The sequence below is a fragment of the Bubalus bubalis genome, chromosome 12 (genome assembly GCF_019923935.1).
Source record: "Bubalus bubalis isolate 160015118507 breed Murrah chromosome 12, NDDB_SH_1, whole genome shotgun sequence".
NCBI classification, from domain to species: Eukaryota; Metazoa; Chordata; class Mammalia; order Artiodactyla; family Bovidae; genus Bubalus; species Bubalus bubalis.
In genome coordinates, this window is record NC_059168.1 from 73307072 (window position 1) to 73328691 (window position 21620).

The 21620-nt window shown below is 38.2% G+C and overlaps 1 protein-coding gene across 16 annotated transcripts in view; it reads left to right on the plus strand.

Moving 5' to 3' along the window:
• DTNB (dystrobrevin beta) overlaps positions 1–21620 on the plus strand; it is a 244784-nt gene that overhangs the window by 19100 nt on the left and 204064 nt on the right. For all 16 annotated transcript variants that reach the window (XM_025261414.3, XM_044926157.2, XM_044926166.2 and 13 more), the window contains one exon: positions 14412–14479. In XM_025261414.3, coding sequence (XP_025117199.2) covers positions 14413–14479 — 67 coding nt within the window. In that variant the 5' untranslated portion in view covers position 14412. Of the gene's footprint in view, positions 1–14411; positions 14480–21620 lie in introns of those variants that run through there.

Consider the following 21620-nt stretch of genomic DNA (forward strand, 5'->3'; position numbering starts at 1 on the left):
TTTATTATTGCTGAAAAATATCCCATTTATGAAGGTAGTAGTTGGTTTATCTATTTATTCCCCATTGAAGGGCAGGCATCTTCGTTCCTTTCAGTGTTCGGCAGTTGTGAATAAAACTGGTATGAACATTTGGGTACAGGTTTTGTGTGAATATACATTTTCCACTCAGTATTTATAGTAGGTATTGGTTAAATACCTAGTGCAGTCGCTGAATTGGGTGGTAAGACTGTGATTAGTTTTGTAAGTGACTGTAAATTGTCTTCCAGCCAGGCCCCCTGTGCATTCCGAGCAGCAGTGGATGTGAGTTCCTGTTGCTTTACATTCTTGTCAGTTTTTTGGATTTTAGCCATCTGTATAGGTGTCTAGGGCTTCCCTGGTGGCTCAGATGGTAAAGAGTCAGCCTGCCATGTGGGAGACCCGGGTTCGAGTCCTAGGTTGGGAAGATTCCCTGGAGAATTCCATGGACAGAAGAGCCTGGTGAGCTACAGTTCATGGGGTCACAAAGAGTCAGACATGACTGAGCTACTAACACACGCACACGCGCACACACACACACAGTAGTGTTTAGTGGTATCTCGTTGTTTTACTTTGTAATTTCCTAATGACAGATGATGCTGAACATCTTTTCATATGCTTACCATCTGTATAACTTCTTTGATAAGATATCTGTTCACATCTTTTGATTATTTTTAAGTTGGGTTGTTTTCTTACTGTTGAATTTTAAGAGTTCTTTTCATAATTTGAATACAAGTTCTCCATCAGGTATATGTTTTGAAAATCTTTCACTCTGGCTCTTTTCATTCTGTTAACAGTATCTTTTGCAGAACAATTAATTTTAATAAGATACAATTTTTCCTTTCATGGATAGTGCTTTTGTTTGATGTTATATCTAAAAACTCATTCATTCAGTTTGGCCTTGGGCTTAGGTCATTAAATAACCTTTTCTAGGAATTTAACAACTTCAACTCCTTTCAGATTGAAGAAACTTTGCTTATATCCTCACAGCTAGGCTCTAGTCTTCTCTCATTATGTAGACTAAAGCTGTGCTATGTTCTTCTTTTGTTTTACATTTTGCTTCAAAGATGTTTATTATCACACTGTTCATAATAGTAGATAGTTGGAAATATTGTCAACAGTCAAGGTGCGGATGAATGATTGTGATAAATTCCATTCTCTCATTCAAAATTATGGTTTGAAGAGTATTCATTGATGTGGAAAGGTGCTCAAATATATTGTTCAGGTTTTTTCCCAGCTTTATTGAGGTATAATTGACAAATAAAATTGTATATTTAAAGTGTACAACATAATTTGATAAATGTATACATTGTGCAATGATTACCAGTGAAGTTAATTAGCTCCTCCTTTCTTGTGTGTGTATGGTGGTGGTTTGAGATATAAACTCTTAGCAAATTTCAAACATGCAATAGAGCATTATCAACTGTAGTCACCAACCTGTGCATTTGACCCCCAACTCATCTTTTAAGTGAAAGTTTGAATCCTTTGTATCTCCCCACTTTCCCAACTCCCCAGTCCCTTGGAACTACCAATCTACTCTGCTTCTATGACAAGTGTGACTCCTTATAGATTACACATATGAGTGAGATTGTATTTATTTTTCTCTGGCGTATTTCCCTTTGTGTTCTGATTTTTTTAATTGGGTGGAATGAAGTTCCTAAGTTGAGTGATTAGGATCCGCCGAAGAGCAGGCATGTGTGCATAAATGTATCTAGTGGATTTCTCTGCATATTCACAGGATGAACTACAGGAAAAAGGGGTTGCAGAGTCCTGAGATCATGGCGTCATCGAATTTTATTTGTGCATTTATGTGGACAAAAATTTTGGCAGTTGAAATGGGAAAAAAGGGTGGCTATGAGCATGATTATGAGGAAGGAAATGGCAGTGTGTGAAATCAAGGTTAGTATGTGAAGTGGATGATAAGGAGGTGTTGGTTACTTCTAGATTATGAGGCTCAGAAAAGGCAAAGTGCCAGGAGTCCGAGTGGAAGGAAGAAGAGAGATGTGTTTATATTCACGCAAGTGTTTATCTTTAAAGTCGTATCAGGAAGAGAAGGACACATAATCGGGTTTGGTAGTCGGATTGGGGTTCCCTGGTGGCTCAGCAGTAAAGAATCTGTCTGCTAATGCAGAAGACATGGGTTCAATCCCTGGGTTAGGAAAATCCTCTGGAGAAGGAAATGGCAACCCACTCCAGTATTCTTGCCTGGGAAATTCCATGGACAGAGGAGCATGACTGGCTGTAGTCCATGGGATTGCAAAAGAGTGGGACATGACTTAGAGACTGAACCACAGCAACAAAGTGCTGATCTTTAAAGTTGTATCAGGAGGACAAGGACATATGATCAGGCTTGGTAGAAGGATTAGATCTTTGTCAGGCGTGGACTATTAAAATTGTAATTACAGAGATAGAGATATCAGTATCCATGGAGCTCTGGAATGGAATCACCTCAAGGCTGAGGGGAGTCATTTATAGTCATCTTAATTTTTGTGTACCCCATACATTTGGATTTTATGAAATCTGAACTATAAGATTGATTGAAATGGAAAATCTTTAATATTTTAGTTTGAGTTCCACAAAAAGCTGACTCTTAGACAAGGATTTGAGTGCAAGTATGAGATTTTGTTTTGCATGTTATGCTTGCAGATACTTGTAGGGGACCAGGAAATGAATTGGGAAGGGAAATTAGCAAATAAAGGCTTTGTTATCAAACAAGTTCCTACTGTGGGTAACTGAAGCTTATTCCCACCAGCGAGCTCTAGGAGCTCATATAACACATGTCCTCAGGGTTATACCCCCTAAGGGGCTTCCTTGGTGGCTCAGTTGGTAAAGAATCCACCTGCAGTGTGGGAGACCTGGGTTTGATCCCTGGGTTGGGAAGATCCCCTGGAGGAGGGCATGGACCCACACCAATATTCTTGCCTGGAGAATCCCCATGAACAGAGGAGCCTGGGGGGCTACAGTCCATGGGGTCACAAAGAGTTGGACACGACTGAGTGACTTTCACATGCACAAGGGGCAAGGTAGGTACAGTATGTATATACCAACTACATCAGTCATTAAGACTGTTTCTGCTGCTGCTGCTGCTAAGTCGCTTCAGTCGTGTCCGACTCTGTGCGAGCCCATAGACGGCAACCTGCCAGGCTCCGCCGTCCCTGGGATTCTCCAGGCAAGAACACTGGAGTGGGTTGCCATTTCCTTCTCCAATGCATGAAAGTGAGAAGTGAAAGTGAAGTCGCTCAGTCGTGTCTGACTCTTAGCGACCCCATGGACTGCAGCGTACCAGGCTCCTCTGTCCATGGGATTTTCCAGGTAAGAATACTGGAGTGGGTTGCCATTGCCTTCTCCTGTTTCTAGGAAGGGGTAAATTTATAGTATTTTATAGTATTTCAGGCCCGTCATGCAGAGTAGGAAATAGACTTTAGAGGTCAGAGAAAGCCTGGTTTCTCTATTAAAACAAAAACAAAGAGAAGTAAAGAAAAGCAGATCCTATCAGTCAGTATAGAAGGATTCAATAAAGGTCAGGAGATAGGAAAATGAGACACTCTATAAACTCTTTCCTTAATACCCTGCCATGCAATTCCCACATCTTTGGCTCATTTACTTTGAGCCATCAAAACCCCCACGCCAACTTATATGAGCTAGTCTACAGCATGTTAGGACTGGTGCCAGGTGTCCTTTATAGAACATTAAATCCTGGGTCATGGGCCAAGTGTTGCCATGTCAGCAGACTTTGTCTTATCTTACACTTGGCTCAGGTTGAACACTTGTCAATTCCAGGTATGTTCTTCCAGTTCTTGTTGGTGCATATCGTCAGGTCCAGCAGCTGTTTGGATAAATCCTCACTTTTCTATCCAAAGCAGGGCCAGCCCTGTCTAATTCTGTTGATGTGAATGAGGCTGGACCCTGGTTATTAGCCTGGAAACAGGGAGGAAGGTAGGGACAGATTTTGAGGTGGGTCAGCATCTTTTGAGGCATGCATCAGGGATGAGGCCTTTGCGTGGGCTTTAGGCTGAGGAAACAGCCCCTGGAGCAAGAGCAGGAGAGCCACTTCTTCCCCAGAGTGTTCAGGAGAATCTTGGCTGGACTGTGAATTCAATCTTCTTTAAGTTGCCTACCTTCATAATTTGAATTTGAGCCTGATTTTTAGCACAGTCTGCTCTCAAGTTGTAGGAGCTGAGGGTTTCTTAGAAAATGCTGCCATGCAACGGGATCATACTTATCAGTAATTACCTTAAACGTAAATGGGTTGAATGCCCCAACCAAAAGACAAAGACTGGCTGAATGGATACAAAAACAAGACCCCTAGATATGTTGTCTACAAGAGACCCACCTCAAAACAGGGGACACATACAGACTGAAAGTGAAGGGCTGGAAAAAGATTTTCCATGCAAATAGGGACCAAAAGAAAGCAGGAGTAGCAATACTCATATCAGATAAAATAGACTTTAAAACAAAGGCTGTGAAAAGAGACAAAGATGGTCACTACATAATGATCAAAGGATCAATCCAAGAAGAAGATATAACAATTATAAATATATATGCACCCAACACGGGAGCACCGCAGTACGTAAGACAAATGCTAACAAGTATGAAAGGAGAAATTAACAATAACACAATAATAGTGGGAGACTTTAATACCCCACTCACACCTATGGATAGATCAACTAAACAGAAAATTAACAAGGAAACACAAACTTTAAACGATACAATAGACCAGTTAGACCTAATTGATATCTATAGGACATTTCATCCCAAAACAATGAATTTCACCTTTTTCTCAAGCGCACATGGAACCTTCTCCAGGATAGATCACATCCTGGGCCATAAAGCTAGCCTTGGTAAATTCAAAAAAATAGAAATCATTCCAAGCATCTTTTCTGACCACAATGCAGTAAGATTAGATCTCAATTACAAGAGAAAAACTATTAAAAATTCCAACATATGGAGGCTGAACAACACGCTGCTGAATAACCAACAAATCACAGAAGAAATCAAAAAAGAAATCAAAATTTGCATAGAAACGAATGAAAATGAAAACACAACAACCCAAAACCTGTGGGACACGGTAAAAGCAGTCCTAAGGGGAAAGTTCATAGCAATACAGGCACACCTCAAGAAACAAGAAAAAAGTCAAATAAATAACCTAACTCTACACCTAAAGCAACTAGAAAAGGAAGAAATGAAGAACCCTAGGGTTAGTAGAAGGAAAGAAATCTTAAAACTTAGAGCAGAAATAAATGCAAAAGAAATAAAAGAGATCATAGCAAAAATCAACAAAACCAAAAGCTGTTTTTTTGAAAGGATAAATAAAATTGACAAACCATTAGCCAGACTCATCAAGAAACAAAGGGAGAAAAATCAAATCAATAAAATTAGAAATGAAAATGGAGAGATCACAGCAGACAACACAGAGATACAAAGGATCATAAGAGAGTACTATCAACAATTATATGCCAATAAAATGGACAACGTGGAAGAAATGGACAAATTCTTAGAAAAGTACAACTTTCCAAAACTGGACCAGGAAGAAATAGAAAATCTTAACAGACCCATCACAAGCATGGAAATTGAAACTGTAATCAAAAATCTTCCAGCAAACAAAAGCCCAGGTCCAGACGGCTTCACAGCTGAATTCTACCAAAAATTCAGAGAAGAGCTAACACCTATCCTACTCAAACTCTTCCAGAAAATTGCAGAGGATGGTAAACTTCCAAACTCATTCTATGAGGCCACCATCACCCTAATACCAAAACCTGACAAAGATCCCACAAAAAAAGAAAACTACAGGCCAATATCACTGATGAACATAGATGCAAAAATCCTTAACAAAATTCTAGCAATCAGAATCCAACAATACATTAAAAAGATCATACACCATGACCAAGTGGGCTTTATCCCAGGGATGCAAGGATTCTTCAATATCCGCAAATCAATCAATGTAATACACCACATTAACAAATTGAAAAATAAAAACCATATGATTATCTCAGTAGATGCAGAGAAAGCCTTTGACAAAATTCAACATCCATTTATGATCAAAACTCTCCAGAAAGCAGAAATAGAAGGAACATACCTCAACATAATCAAAGCTATATATGACAAACCCACAGCAAACATTATCCTCAATGGTGAAAAATTGAAAGCATTTCCTCTAAAGTCAGGAACAAGACAAGGGTGCCCACTTTCACCATTACTATTCAACATAGTTTTGGAAGTTTTGGCCACAGCAATCAGAGCAGAAAAAGAAATAAAAGGAATCCAAATTGGAAAAGAAGAAGTAAAGCTCTCACTGTTTGCAGATGACATGATCCTCTACATAGAAAACCCTACAGACTCCACCAGAAAATTACTAGAACTAATCAATGACTATAGTAAAGTTGCAGGATATAAAATCAACACCCAGAAATCCCTTGCATTCCTATACACTAATAATGAGAAAACAGAAAGAGAAATTAAGGAAACAATTCCATTCACCATTGCAACGGAAAGAATAAAATACTTAGGAATATATCTACCTAAAGAAACTAAAGACCTATATATAGAAAACTATAAAACACTGGTGAAAGAAATCAAAGAGGACACTAACAGATGGAGAAATATACCATGTTCATGGATTGGAAGAATCAATATAGTGAAAATGAGTATACTACCCAAAGCAATCTATAGATTCAATGCAATCCCTATCAAGCTACCAACAGCATTCTTCACAGAGCTAGAACAAATAATTTCACAATTTGTATGGAAATACAAAAAACCTCGAATAGCCAAAGCGATCTTGAGAAAGAAGAATGGAACTGGAGGAATCAACCTACCTGACTTCAGGCTCTACTACAAAGCCAGTTATCAAGACAGTATGGTACTGGCACAAAGACAGAAATATAGATCAATGGAGCAAAATAGAAAGCCCAGAGATAAATCCACGCACATATGGACACCTTATCTTTGACAAAGGAGGCAAGAATATACAATGGATTCAAGACAATCTCTTTAACAAGTGGTGCTGGGAAATCTGGTCAACCACTTGTAAAAGAATGAAACTAGAACACTTTCTAACACCATACACAAAAATAAACTCAAAATGGATTAAAGATCTAAACATAAGACCAGAAACTGTAAAACTCCTAGAGGAGAACATAGGCAAAACACTCTCTGACATACATCACAGCAGGATCCTCTATGACCCACCTCCCAGAATATTGGAAATAAAAGCAAAAATAAACAAATGGGACCTAATTAACCTTAAAAGCTTCTGCACATCAAAGGAAACTATTAGCAAGGTGAAAAGACAGCCTTCAGAATGGGAGAAGATAATAGCAAATGAAGCAACTGACAAACAACTATAATCTCGAGAATATACAAGCAACTCCTACAGCTCAACTCCAGAAAAATAAATGACCCAATCAAAAAATGGGCCAAAGAACTAAATAGACATTTCTCCAAAGAAGACATACAGATGGCTAACAAACACATGAAAAGATGCTCAACATCACTCATTATCAGAGAAATGCAAATCAAAACCTCAACTATGAGGTACCATTTCACACCAGTCAGAATGGCTGCGATCCAAAAGTCTACAAGTAATAAATGCTGGAGAGGGTGTGGAGAAAAGGGAACCCTCTTACACTGTTGGTGGGAATGCAAACTAATACAGCCACTATGGAGAACAGTGTGGAGATTCCTTACAAAACTGGAAATAGAACTGCCTTATGATCCAGCAATCCCACTGCTGGGCATACACACTGAGGAAACCAGAAGGGAAAGAGACACGTGTACCCCGATGTTCATCGCAGCACTGTTTATAATAGCCAGGACATGGAAGCAACCTAGATGTCCATCAGCAGATGAATGGATAAGAAAGCTGTGGTACATATACACAATGGGGTATTACTCAGCCATTAAAAAGAATACAGTTATGTAAAGTTTAAAAATAAAATAAAATTTAAAAAAAAAAAAAAAAAAAAGAATACATTTGAATCAGTTCTAATGAGGTGGATGAAACTGGAGCCTATTATACAGAGTGAAGTAAGCCAGAAAGAAAAACACCAATACAGTATACTAACACATATATATGGAATTTAGAAAGATGGTAACAATAACCCTGTGTACGAGACAGCAAAAGAGACACTGATGTATAGAACAGTCTTATGGACTCTGTGGGAGAGGGTGGGAAGATTTGGGAGAATGGCATTGAAACATGTAAAATATCATGTATGAAACGAGTTGCCAGTCCAGGTTCGATGCACGATACTGGATGCTTGGGGCTGGTGCACTGGGACGACCCAGAGGGATGGAATGGGGAGGGAGGGAGGAGGGTTCAGGATGGGGAGCACATGTATACCTGTGGTGGATTCATTTTGATATATGGCAAAACTAATACAATTATGTAAAGTTTAAAAATAAAATAAAATTAAAAAAAAAAAAAAAGAAAATGCTGCCATGGAGATCATCTGGCTGTCATAGCTTGTTCTGAGTTGGTACTTGACTGATTTAAGTCTTGATATTTTCTGTCTTCTGTGCATCAGTCCTTCTTAAGAAAAGCTCAACCATTTAATTGTCTTTAAAATTCCTGGTGCTCCTGTCTCTCTCAAATGCGAAAGCTATTGCATAAGCCAGTCATCTTCTAAGTGTATCCCTTACTAGTTTCACCTCATCAAGAGTCTTAGTACTATCCATGCAGCAGCACACCAGGGGTTCTCCACAAGCCACTTACTGCTAGCACTGGGATCCTTGTCATCTGCTTGGCGAGTGATCCACTTACAGACTTCATCTCAGAGGTCTGTTTTACAGGATCAAATCTGTCTTATTTTGGATTACCCTAGAACAAAATGCTCTGTAAGGACTCAAGTGCAATTTTTTTTTTTAAATTATTTTTTAGATCCTAGAAAATACTGGTGAAAGAGTGGAGAAGTGAGACAGAGAAGAGAAAGTAGTTAATAAAGTATTTCATATCAGTTGCCATGGGTGAGCAAAGTTAATTCCAAAGGGGAGCTCAGGAAGTCAGTGGAACACATGGCCTCAGAGTTATTCCCTCTGATAGGTAAAGAAGCTGGATAATTTATATATTAACTTCCACCAGTGGGAGGACTGCTGTCCAGGGATGTTAATCCCCTGGTACTTCTGGACTGCGCTGCAGGTGTCAAAGCCTTCAATGGCCAGAAAAAGCCTCAAATAAAGAAATGCAAATGCTGGCAACCGGAAGCTGATAAGTTATGCATCAGAGTAGTAGTATGGGTAATGGAATAACGGCAGAATATCAGCAGGTTCCATTGCACCTGCTAAGTTAACAAATAAGGTCAGTATTGGGGCTTCTATTGAATAACAAGCTTTTCTTCCATGTTGGCTGGTTTTGAGAGTTTTTCTAAAAATACATTCTTCTGGATATAGGTCTTGTGTCAGACCTGTGATTTGTAGATATTTTTCTCCCAGGGTGTAGCTTTTGTTTTCTTATTGGTTTCTTTCATAGAACAGAAGTATTTAATTTGGTGATGTCCAGTTTATTATTATTATTTTCTTTTGTGCTTTGTGCTTTTAGAGTGATGTATCAAACTTGTATGCAGGTCAGGAAGCAACAGTTAGAACTGGACATGGAACAACAGACTGGTTCCAAATAGGAAAAGGAGTTCGCCAAGGCTGTATATTGTCACCCTGTTTATTTAACTTATATGCAGAGTACATCATGAGAAACGCTGGACTGGAAGAAACACAAACTGGAATCAAGATTGCCGGGAGAAATCTCAATAACCTCAGATATGCACATGACACCACCCTTATGGCAAAAAGTGAAGAGGAACTCAAAAGCCTCTTGATGAAAGTGAAAGTGGAGAGTGAAAAAGTTGGCTTAAAGCTCAACATTCAGAAAATGAAGATCATGGCATCTGGTCCCACCACTTCATGGGAAATAGATGGGGAAACAGTGGAGAAACAGTGTCAGACTTTATTTTTCTGGGCTTCAAAATTCCTGCAGATGGTGACTGCAGCCATGAAATGAAAAGACGCTTACTCCTTGGAAGGAAAGTTATGACCAACCTAGGTAGCATATTCAAAAGCAGAGGCATTACTTTGCCAACAAAGGTTCGTCTAGTCAAGGCTATGGTTTTTCCTGTGGTCATGTATGGATGTGAGAGTTGGACTGTGAAGAAGGCTGAGCGCCGAAGAATTGATGCTTTTGAACTGTGGTGTTGGAGAAGACTCTTGAGAGTCCCTTGGACTGCAAGGAGATCCAACCAGTCCATTCTGAAGGAGATGAGCCCTGGGATTTCTTTGGAAGGACTGATGCTAAAGCTGAAACTCCAGTACTTTGGCCACCTCATGTGAAGAGTTGACTCATTGGAAAAGACTCTGATGCTGGGAGGGATTGGGGGCAGGAGGAGAAGGGGACGACAGAGGGTGAGATGGCTAGATGGCATCACCGACTTGATGGACGTGAGTCTGAGTGAACTCCGGGAGTTGGTGATGGACAGGGAGGCCTGGCGTGCTGTGATTCATGGGGTCGCAAAGAGTCGGACACGACTGAGCGACTGATCTGATCTGATCTGATCAGACCATGAAGATTTTCTCTCATGGTTTCTTCTTTTACACTTTTACATTTGTCTGTCTTCCATTTTGAATTTTTTATTTATGGTGTGAGGTATAGGTCATCTTTTTGACATAAGCATAGCCAGTTTTTCTGACACCAAGACTGTCCTTTCTTCATTGAATTTCTTTTGTATCTTAAAAAAAAAATCAAGTGGCCATATTTGTGTGCCTCTGTATCCAGACTCTGTTCTATTTCATTGATCTGTGTACTTGTCCCTTTGTCAATATCATGCTGTCTTGATTACTGTAGTTTTTTAGTAATTCTTAAAATTGAATAGTACGTGCCTCCAACGTTATTCTTCCTTTCCAAAATTTCTTATCTGGTCTGTAGCTTTAGGCTCTCCATATAAAATTTAGAACTGTCTATATTTACAAATAATTATGCTGGGGTTTTGATTAGACCATCTGATTAGATGATACATCTTTCTTCAAATTTTTGACTCCTGTAGTTTCCCAGGGTAGCTGCTTTTATTGATACTGCCACTGCTTGGCTGGACTGGGAGAAAATGAAGAAAAAGAAGAGAGAGGAAAAAAGTGCTGGGAAGTCTCTCCCATTCTCTCTGGATGGGCTTTAGACTTCTTTCTTCTCTTTAAGCTGTAGCTAGAGGATTTTTCCCAGATTCCTCTGTGCTAGGTTCAGGGGTTCATGCTTGTTGAGTTCAAGCCAGGGGTTCAAGAGGGAAAAAAGGATAAACTTACCAGCTGTTTGGTGGTATTTTGGATTCTGTTGTATTCTTTCCCAGTCCACCTGGTGATATTTACTTTCACCAACCTCAAATAACTTCAGCTCACATTCCGTGCAGGTGTATAATTTGATGGGAGAGTAAGGGCTTCCCAGGTGGCTCAGTGGTTAAAAAAAAAAAAATCACCTGCCAATGCTGGAGATACGGGTGTGATTGCTGGGTCGGGAAGATCCTCTGGAGAAGGAAATGGCAACCTGCTCCAGTATTGTTGCCTGGGAAATTCCACGGACAGAGGAGCCTGGCAGGCTACAGTTCATTGGATTGCAAAGAGTCGGACATGACTGAGCACAAATGCACAAGGTCAGTTTGTGCTGACTACCTTAGTAATTTCTAAAACTTCCTGGGGGAAGATTATTAGTAAAAGTATACTGACACAGCATTTTGGAGGGCAATTTGGCATTCTTTGGAAGGACTGATGCTAAAACTGAAAACTCCAATACTTCGGCCACCTCATGCAAAGAGTTGACTCATTGGAAAAGACTCTGATGCTGGGAGGGATTGGGGGCAGGAGGAGAAGGGGACGACAGAGGATGAGATGGCTGGATGGCATCACCGACTCGATGGACAAGAGTTTGGGTGAACTCCGGGAGTTGGTGATGGACAGTGAGGCCTGGCATGCTGCAATTCATGGGGTCGCAAAGAGTCGGACATGACCAAGCGAACAAACTGACTGACTGATTAAAATTTTAAATGTGTACAGCAATAAAGAATGAATCTTAGAGTAATTAATAAGGCAATTGCCAAGGATAAACTTCTGATAATGGAAGTGAAACTCAAACCCTTGTGGAATGTGGGATGATTGTTGTCATTTTGACATGGGAACACGCTAACCGAACTGAGCCAGTCATTTGTACTATTGCAATATTAATTACTGTTGCTTTAGGTTGGGTTGGCATATTTTTTCTTAAATGACCAGATAGTAAAGATTTTAGACTTTGCATGCCAGATGCTTTTTGTGGAAAACACTCAACTCAGCCTTTGTAGTTTGAGAGCATCCATGCTAAGTCACTTCAGTCGTGTCCGACTCTGTGTGACCCCACAGACGGCAGCCCACCAGGCTCCCCCATCCCTGGGATTCTCCAGGCAAGAACACTGGAGTGGGTTGCTATTTCCTTCTCCAATGCCTGAAAGTGAAAAGTGAAAGTGAATTTGCTCAGTCGTGTCCGACTCTTAGCGACCCCATGAACTGCAGCCTACCAGGCTCCTCTGTCCATGGGATTTTCCAGGCAAGAGTACTGGAGTGGGATGCCATTGCCTTCTCCGGAGAGCATCCATAGACAATAGATAAATGAATAGGTGTGGCTGTGTTCCGATAAACCTTTATTTGCAAAAACAGGTGACAGGTCAGATCTGGTTCAGGGTAGTATAGTTTCTCTAGTTTAATTATCCCTGCTTTACATGACCTCTTGCTTCCAGTGCTACCGTATTCATACATGTAGATGTGGGCTCTGAAGTGGCATTGGCAGTACAACATGTTTTTATTAATTTTTTCAATATTAATCTGGAAATAAAGATAAAATTTAGAAAATTGTCCTGAAGAATTTAGGGATCTCCAGGAATTCTTAGATTCTACTTTGAGAAAAATTGATTTAAAGAACAAAGTAGAAGAAATTTAATAAGTTATATATTTTATAAAGGATATTATGATTCTCTATTTTAATTTGTGTTTAGCATTTAAACTTTGTAATACACAGTGAGAGACCAAGTTTTTGGATAGGAGGGAGGAGGTTTTTGAATACCCTTTTTCTTTATAATTACAGGTTACTGGTCCCAACTCTTGCTTTTTCTCTAGGACTTAGATTCATTAGATTTTTTTTTTGCTGTTTCTGGTTGCTTTTTCTTCGGCTTACTTTGCTTCTGTTTAAAACTGTTTCAACTCTTGGGGGCAAATTGTTAGGTAACCATCACTTACTATTTGGTAACATTACAGTGATTTAGGAAAGGGATAGTTTTAATGATCAAAATATTAATTGCAGAATGTTAAGGAATATATTTACATTTTAAATTTTCTTTAGGCTATAACTAAACTTTCAGTCAGCACTTTGCTTTAATGGATATGTAATTTGTGTAGTCATCATTTATGATTCTAACACATTTGAGAATGTTATGTAAATAACTCCATGATCTATAGTAGTTTAATCTGCTTAGGGAATTATTTAGCATATGCTATTTGTAGATATTTTTTACTTCATAGAGTAAGGCAGAGTTTAGCTGAAATTGTCACAAATTTTACATCAGTAAGGTCCATGCAGTGGGCTATTGTGTTCTAGCCTTTTAAGCATAGAGATTTGAAATGTATTTAGAAACAAAAGTTGTGAAAGAAGTTTAATGAAAGGGTTGCAGTTTTGCTCTATTGCTTGTGCATTCTGTGTCTTTGGGCAAGTTAGTGTTCTTTTCTAGACATCTGTTTTCTAATCTATAAAATGGGATAATAATAATGCCAACACTCAGAATTGTTGGGAGAATTAAATGAGATAATGCATGGAAAGAGTTTTATTTTTAAACAAGGTGACTGGCATAGTGTAAGTCATGTGATTAAAAACTTATGTTTAGGAGTTCTTTGAATTTGTGCATGAATTCCTCTTTCAGTACTTTTTAATATAAAAATAAAAGATTTTATTTATATCTTTTATGTATAAGCGAATTATCTTAATGTTTTTATTATTATAGCCTTTCATTATAATTATTATCTAAATTATTTTTAATAACATGTTTATCTATGTAAAACAGTAGGAATATGGGGGAATTGTCTTGACTAATCCAGGACTCTGTAGAGAAAATAAAGTTAAAAATAAGACATGGCCCCATATTGTCAGCACAGGAAGCAAGTGCTCATTTAAATGAGCTCATTTAAGTATTGACTTTATAATATTTAGAAGCTGTCAAATAAGGGGACAACAGTTTGTCTTTTTCTGCCTCGGGCTTCCACTTTACTTTTATTGGTATCCTTTTAATGTGTGCGTAGATGGCTTGGTTTCCTGTACCTCTCCACAACAGACTGATAAGCACTTGGTGGGATTGTCAAATTACACATTTGTTTACACATTTGTTTATTGTATCCTTCTTTGTCTCTAGGATGATTGAGGAAAGTGGGAACAAGCGGAAGACCATGGCAGAGAAGAGGCAGCTGTTCATAGAAATGCGTGAGTCTTCTGGAATCCTTGTTTGTATTAATGTGTGGGAATGTCTTTTTTCCCCCTGATCAAATCAGAGTTTTAATCAGAAGTTTTATGTTACAAATTTTAGAAAGAGAGGAATGGGAGTTTAAGAATCATGCAGTTGGAGGACACCAAGCCAGAGCATTACTTTAATTGAATTAACTTGAGTTGCTTTCTTAAGCAAGGTCATAAATAATGACAAATATGTTACCTAGAATATCTGTGCGTTTAAAGCATGCCAGTCAATTTAGACATCTTGTAATAACTCCATTGTTACCATGAGCTTGCAGGTGATGATAAATAATATGTTATATAAATTACCTTACTGTAGAGAAAGACTCTAATGTAGAGAGGACTAAGTGTTAGAACAACACTTAGAGCTGTAGGAAGAAGTAAAAGTAGGAATGTGTACTTTGGTATGTAACTTTACTATATACCCTTTAAAATCTTCTATTAAAACATTCTTACATATTGTTATCTATTCTTATATATTCCTATATTCTTCAGCAAAGGGGTCACCTTTTCATTGAATTTTATTTACTGAGAATCTATTATGTTCCAGGCACCATTATAGGTGCTAGGGTTATGTATTAGTCGTGTCCCAGTTGTGTCTGACTCTTTGTGACCCCATGGACTGTAGCCCACCAGGCTTCTCTGTCCATGGAATTCTCTAGGCAACATTACTGGAGTGGGTTGCCATTCCTTTCTTTTTTTTTTTTTTTGAACTTTGCAACAGGTTTTTATTTTTGCTTTATATCTATTACAGTGTTTGAAACCTAAAGAAATACATTTTCTCTTCAAATTTGGATGTGTATATAAATATCATTTGATATTTATATGCCATTCCTTTCTTTAGGGAATCTTCCCCACCCAGGGATCGAACCAGCATCTCCTGCATTGCAGACAGATTCTTTACCATCTGAGCCATATAGGGGAGAACAAAACACAGTCCCTGACTTCACTCATACTGTTTTCATTTTAAAGGGAAACTGACAAAAATGGAAACCAAATAAATATTAATTCTTGATATTAAGAATTATCTGGCATGCACTCTCATGGGTATGTGAGAGAGCATGATCAGGGAAATATTTAAAGTAAAAATTGGGTATTCTTCAAAGAATTGGGTTGATTGCTTAGTGAACGTTATCACTGACATAAACTTCATATAAATTACCATTCTGTGTAACAAACTCAAGAATATGGATGGTCTGGGAGATGTTTGGTGGGTGTGGCTGCAGGAGTCACCTCTATTTCTCCACAGAAAGAATTGCATTGGTGGTGATGGTATCTGCTATGGGAAGCCCCACTCTTATTTCCAACTTCACCCCAAATCTCCAGCATAATTACCTTCTAAGGATGCAGAAACCACTGTTTGCCACCCTGATGACTTGGCCCTGTCATCCAGGTGTTGAGTTGACTTTAGTATGTAGATTTTGAATCTGATGATCTTTCTCTCTGCTCTTTCATTACTCTTAATGTTAGTTTATAGACTTCTACTGAGGTATCTGTCAACACTCACACCAGAGTAGAATGTTCATTACAACTGATGGGCCTACATTGGCATATTATAACAACCCAAAGCCTATGGTTTACATTCTGGTTCATTCTTGGTGGTGTACATTCTACAGAACTGTATAATTTTTAAAGAAAGGCCTTTTGACTCTTACTTTTGCAATACTTATACCTCTTTTTCGTTATCTACTGACTATACAGATACTGTAGTTAAGAGTTGGGAGGATAGCAGACATTCTTGTCTCGTTTTTGACTTGAATGGGAGTGGATGTAATATTTCACTATTAAAATGATATTTGTTATAGGTTTTGTACCTTTTATCAGGTTAAGGAACTACCTTTCTGCTCTACTTTACCAAGTGTTATTACTGTTATTTTCTTTAAATCATGAATGAGTATTGAATTTTATCATTTGTCTCTGCTTCTCTTGAGAGGAATGTATTTCTCCTTTTTAAAAAATTGAGATATAGTGACATATATTTCTCCTTTACTCTGTTAACATACATAATTCTGGGGCCAACAGTCTTTTTCTTAAACAGTCAAAGAGTAAATATTTTAGGATTTGCAGGCGATATGATTTCTTTGTCATAGCTACCTTTATTATTGTGCCACTCAGTAGTATTCTTAAGCCTTTCTGTTTTTGGACAATAGCTTTAAATTTCCTATTTTAAACAGTGATGAAATTAGTTTGTTAATTCTTTGGGTGTTATTTTTTTTTTTGACAGCACTGCATGTCATGTAGGATCTTAGTTCCCTGATCAGAGATGGAACCTCTGCCCCCTGCTTTGGGAGCATGAAGTCTCTTTACTTAATATTTTATCTTTTGGACTTGAACCCCATGAAAGTAAGAAGTACATGTATTTATCATGGTAGCCCCATCAACTCAATAAATATTTATTAAAGGATAAATTATGTAGAAATTTGATAGTTTATAATTTTTATATGATATAAAATTACTAAGAAAAATGATAAGTGATAGTTTCTCAACTCTGGTACCAAAATAAAAGCTTCCTAGTTGAGTCTACAATATACTTGATGCCAGGCCTTCATATTCAGAGATTCTGATTTTATTTTTCCTTTTCCAGAATTTTGTCACTTTTATTGTTTTTTTCCAAGAAACTTTTGGCTTTATTGGTCCTCTCCCTGAATTTTTGTTTTCTACCTCATTATTTCATGTTATTACATGGTTTATTATTTTCTTCTTTCTACTTTAGGCAGTTCTATATTTTTATAGGTAGAGTTTTATTTTCAGACTTTTTTTTCTTTCTTATGTAAGCACTGAATACTTTTTCTTGACTTTCTATTTTTGTAGGTATGTCTTCTGATATATACTATTATTATTATTATATTTGTGTTTTCTAATTTCTGTTATGAATTATTTAGAAGTATCCTTTTAAACTAGTAAGTGGATGTTTTTAATTATAAGAATATTTAGCTTGATTTATGGGTCAGGGAATGAGGAACACTCTAGAATCTTTGTGTTTCTTGATATTTTATGTTATTTGTTTTTCTGAATATTCCCTGAATGCTTGAAAATAATATACATGATTTCTCTGTTATCTCAATCAAGCTTGTTATATTTTATTAAAGTCTTTTTATCCTTACTCATTTGACTGCTTGATCTTAATTACTGGAAGGTGTTGAAAATCTCTGCATTGATCATGGATTTAAAATTTTCCCCCTGTAGTACTGTCAGTGTTTTGAAGCTTTTGTTCTTAGATGCATATATATTAAAATGTTCTGTCTACCTAGAAAATTGAGTCTTTTATTATTAAATAGGTACATTTTTTCTAGTAATGTTTCTTTGCTTTAAGGTCTGATTTGTTGTATATTAATATAGCTATACCAGCTTTCTTTTGATTAGCATGCCTAGTACAGTATATTTATTTTTATTCTTTAAATTTTTTTGTTATGAATGCTGTTATGAATACTGATATGTTTCATTTTTCTTCCATTATATTTTGTGCTTCAATTTTGTTGTTTCTCTGTTGTATTTTGTTTTTTCCCTCTTTCCTTGGCTTTTCTTAGATGAATTGAGCTTCCTTCCTTCCCATTCTGCTTTTTTCCTCTACTTAATTGTGGGTTGTATGTTCTTTTTCTGTTCTTTTTGTGGTTACTCCAGAAATTTTAACATCAATTGAAATGAAGTCCAAATCCTATCAATATTTATAACTTTGTTCAAAGTAATATAAGAATATTAGAATGCTTTAGAGTACCTCCTTTATGAAATAGATGCTACTTTTTGTGTTTTTTGAAGCCCACGAATTAAACTTTATTTTTATTCTGTATAATCCACTTTTGTTTTATGCAGCCTATTTGGTTATCACTTTCCTTGCTTGCCATTATTTAAAAAAAAAAAAAAAAAATCTTGGTGGAATCAGCCATGTGTCTCTACCATTTCCCTTTGTGGGATTTTAAAACTTTTCCCTCTAGTTCACCAACTATGAGAGTCACCCTTCAGTGATCTTGATTTTATTTGTACTTTCCTGTCTTCTGGGACCTCTAGCTTCATCTTCGGTCCCTAGGGTTTCTAATTGGACTGCCAAGAAAAAAATGAGGAAGTCATTCATGTTCATATTTGTTACTTATTCAGACTATTTTTTTAAAATATTTTTTTCTTAATCAGAAGTATTTGTAAAAGTTTTTGGACAGCTCTGAAATGTTACTATACATTTATTAGATTTATAATCTCTCCTCTTCTTTCTCCTTCCATGCTCCTTATCTCCCCAGTTAGATTCTTTTCTCAGCAAAGTAAATTTATTTCCTCATGCCTCTCATTGGTCTACTGAGCACCTCCACCACATCTTATGGCTTCCTGGAACACCTTTGGAATGCTTGGCCCTATTTGAAGAGGGCTAAAAGCATCAACATGTTTACACAGGAAGAGGAGTTGACTGCTCCACTACTTTTATTATCTCCCTCCATCAGCCTTTCTTTGCTAGTGTCTACAGTTGTATAACCTTTTGACTTGACTTTATATTTTTCGGAAAAGAACAGATCAGAGTCTTTTATACCAGGCATTCCAGAACTTCCTAATTTTCAGTAGTTTATTCATTCAGTAAATATTTAGTTGTTGTTAGTTGCTCAGTTGTATCCGACTCTTTGTGACCCCATGGACTGCAGCATGCCAGGCTTCCCTGTCCTTCACCATCTCCTGGAGACTACTCAAACTTGTGTCCATCGAGTTGGTGATGCCATCCCATCATCTCATCCTCTGTTGTCCCCTTCTCCTCCTGCCTTCAATGTTTCCCAGAATCAGGGTCTTTTCCAGTGAGTTGGCGTTTTGCATCGGGTGCCCAGAGTACTGGAGCTTCAGCATCAGTCTTTCCAATGAACGTTAAGGATTGATTTCCTTTAGGATGGACTGGTTTGGTCTCCTGACCAGCAGTCACGTGCTGGCTTTATTATGCCTTACTTTGGGGCATATTGTAATGAATAATACAATGGTAACATGGTCTCTGCCTTCTTGGATCTTGTTTTCCTGGAAAAGGGAACCAAGAATGATGGGGCAGTAGGAGCCATGTTGAGGGAAGCCAGTGGTGTCCAGGAAGAAATCTGGGAGGAAGCGATGTCCTGGCTGAGTCAGCCCCATATGTGGTGAAGGAAGGGCTGGGACATTATCGCCTATGGAGGCTCAGAGGTGAGAGGCCCTGGCTTGTTTGGGTAATTACATGTAGTCCAGACTAATTGGAGTTGAGTGTGAGATAAAATTTGAGAGGTGCATGAGGCAGACCTTTAAATTGAGGTAGATAATCCTGTGTTGCTCAGAACTAACATTTTATTTGTTAGGAATGAAGATTCCAGCTTCTTCCTGTGGAGATTTTGATGTAGGCTTCTGATACAGACAAATACAATAAAACCCTTCCATTTGACTCTTTGCTTTCCTTGGGATTTGATTATACTGCAGAACATCCATATCCATTTCTCATTAATAAGTAGAACCATAATGTGCAAAGAAGGGTTAATCCTTTCTGTCCTTTCCCTATCTTTCTCCTCTGCCTCTTGGGTATCCAGTGTCCCCTTGGCTTTCTAATTGGGGCCAGAATTCTGCCTGGATATTTAGGTAAGACTCTCTGTACCATTTCTTGATGAACTTGAAACATTGTCTGATATCAGTATAATATTAAAATGACATTTTATTGTATTTCTTATAATGAAATATTCTTGAAATGAATAATAATGAAGACTAATTCTTTCTAAGATCATGACATCTGGTCCCATCACTTCATGGCAGATAGATGGGGAAACAGTGCAAACAGTGACAGATTTTATTTTTTGGGGTTCCAAAATCACTGCAGACAGATGGTGACTGCAGCCATGAAATTAAAAGAAGAAAAGCTATGACTAACCTAGACAGCATATTAAAAATCAGAGACATTACTTTGCCAACAAAGGTCCATCTAGTCAAAGCTATGGTTTTTCCAGTAGTCATGTATGGATATGTATATGAAAGTTGGACTATAAAGAAAGCTGAGCACCAAGAATTGATGCTTTTGAACTGTGGTGTTGGAGAAGACTCTTGAGAGTCCCTTGGACAGCAGGAAGATCCAACCAGTCTATCCTAAAGGAAATCAGTCCTGAATATTCATTGGAAGGACTGATGCTAAAGCTGAAACTCCAATACTTTGGCCATCTGATGCGAAGAACTAACTCATTGGAAAAGACCTGGTGCTGGGAAGGATGGAGGGCGGGAGGAGAAGGGGACCACAGAGGACTCGATCATTGGATGGCATCACTGATTCAATGGACATGAGTTTGAGCAACCTCCGGGAGTTGGTGATGGACAGGGAAGCCTGGTATGCTGCAGTCCATGGGGTCTCAAAGAGTCAGACATGACTGAGTGACTGAACTGAACTGAATCCTTTCTAGTTCAGAATTTCCAAAGTGATATTCTAATCATTTAAATTTCTTCACTCGGGTTTTTTCTATTTTGTATTTGCCAAGCTAATGTATTTTCTGATCAGGAATTTAATGCAGGAGACCCTGGTTTGACTCCTGGGTTGGGAAGATCCACTGGAGAAGGGATGGGCTACCCATTCCAGTATTCTTGGGCTTCACTCATGGCTCAGCTGGTAAAGAATCTGCCTGCAATGGGGAGACCTGGGTTCAATCCCTGGGTTGGGAAGATCCCCTGGAGAAGGGAAAGGCTACCCACTCCAGTATTCTGGTCCGGACAATCCCATGTATAGTCCATGGGGTCGCAAAGAGTTGGACATGACTGAGCAACTTTCACTTTCACTTTACATAGGGGAAGTATTAAAAAAGTGAAGGCTATACTTAGTGGATGTGGATTCTTGTTATATAGATCAGGAAAGATTGGACTGCTCCATAAGAAGGGAAATACATGGGAGGCTAGAGTACTTGATTTGTTGAATATTAGTATAGTGAGATTTTAGTGAAGTTCTAAGGTTATTGATAGGTTCCCTTGTGCCTATTTCCAGTTGACCCAAATGTGCCCTCTCCTAACAAGTCAGGGACAACCATTGATATGCCTTCTGACATATGGAATAGCTAGCTATCTTTCAAAGAGCATGCAGGTGGTCTCCCCAGCACACATCTCACAGTACGGCCATCCAGATGGTCCCTTCACACCCCTGAGCCTTTGTACAGCTCTG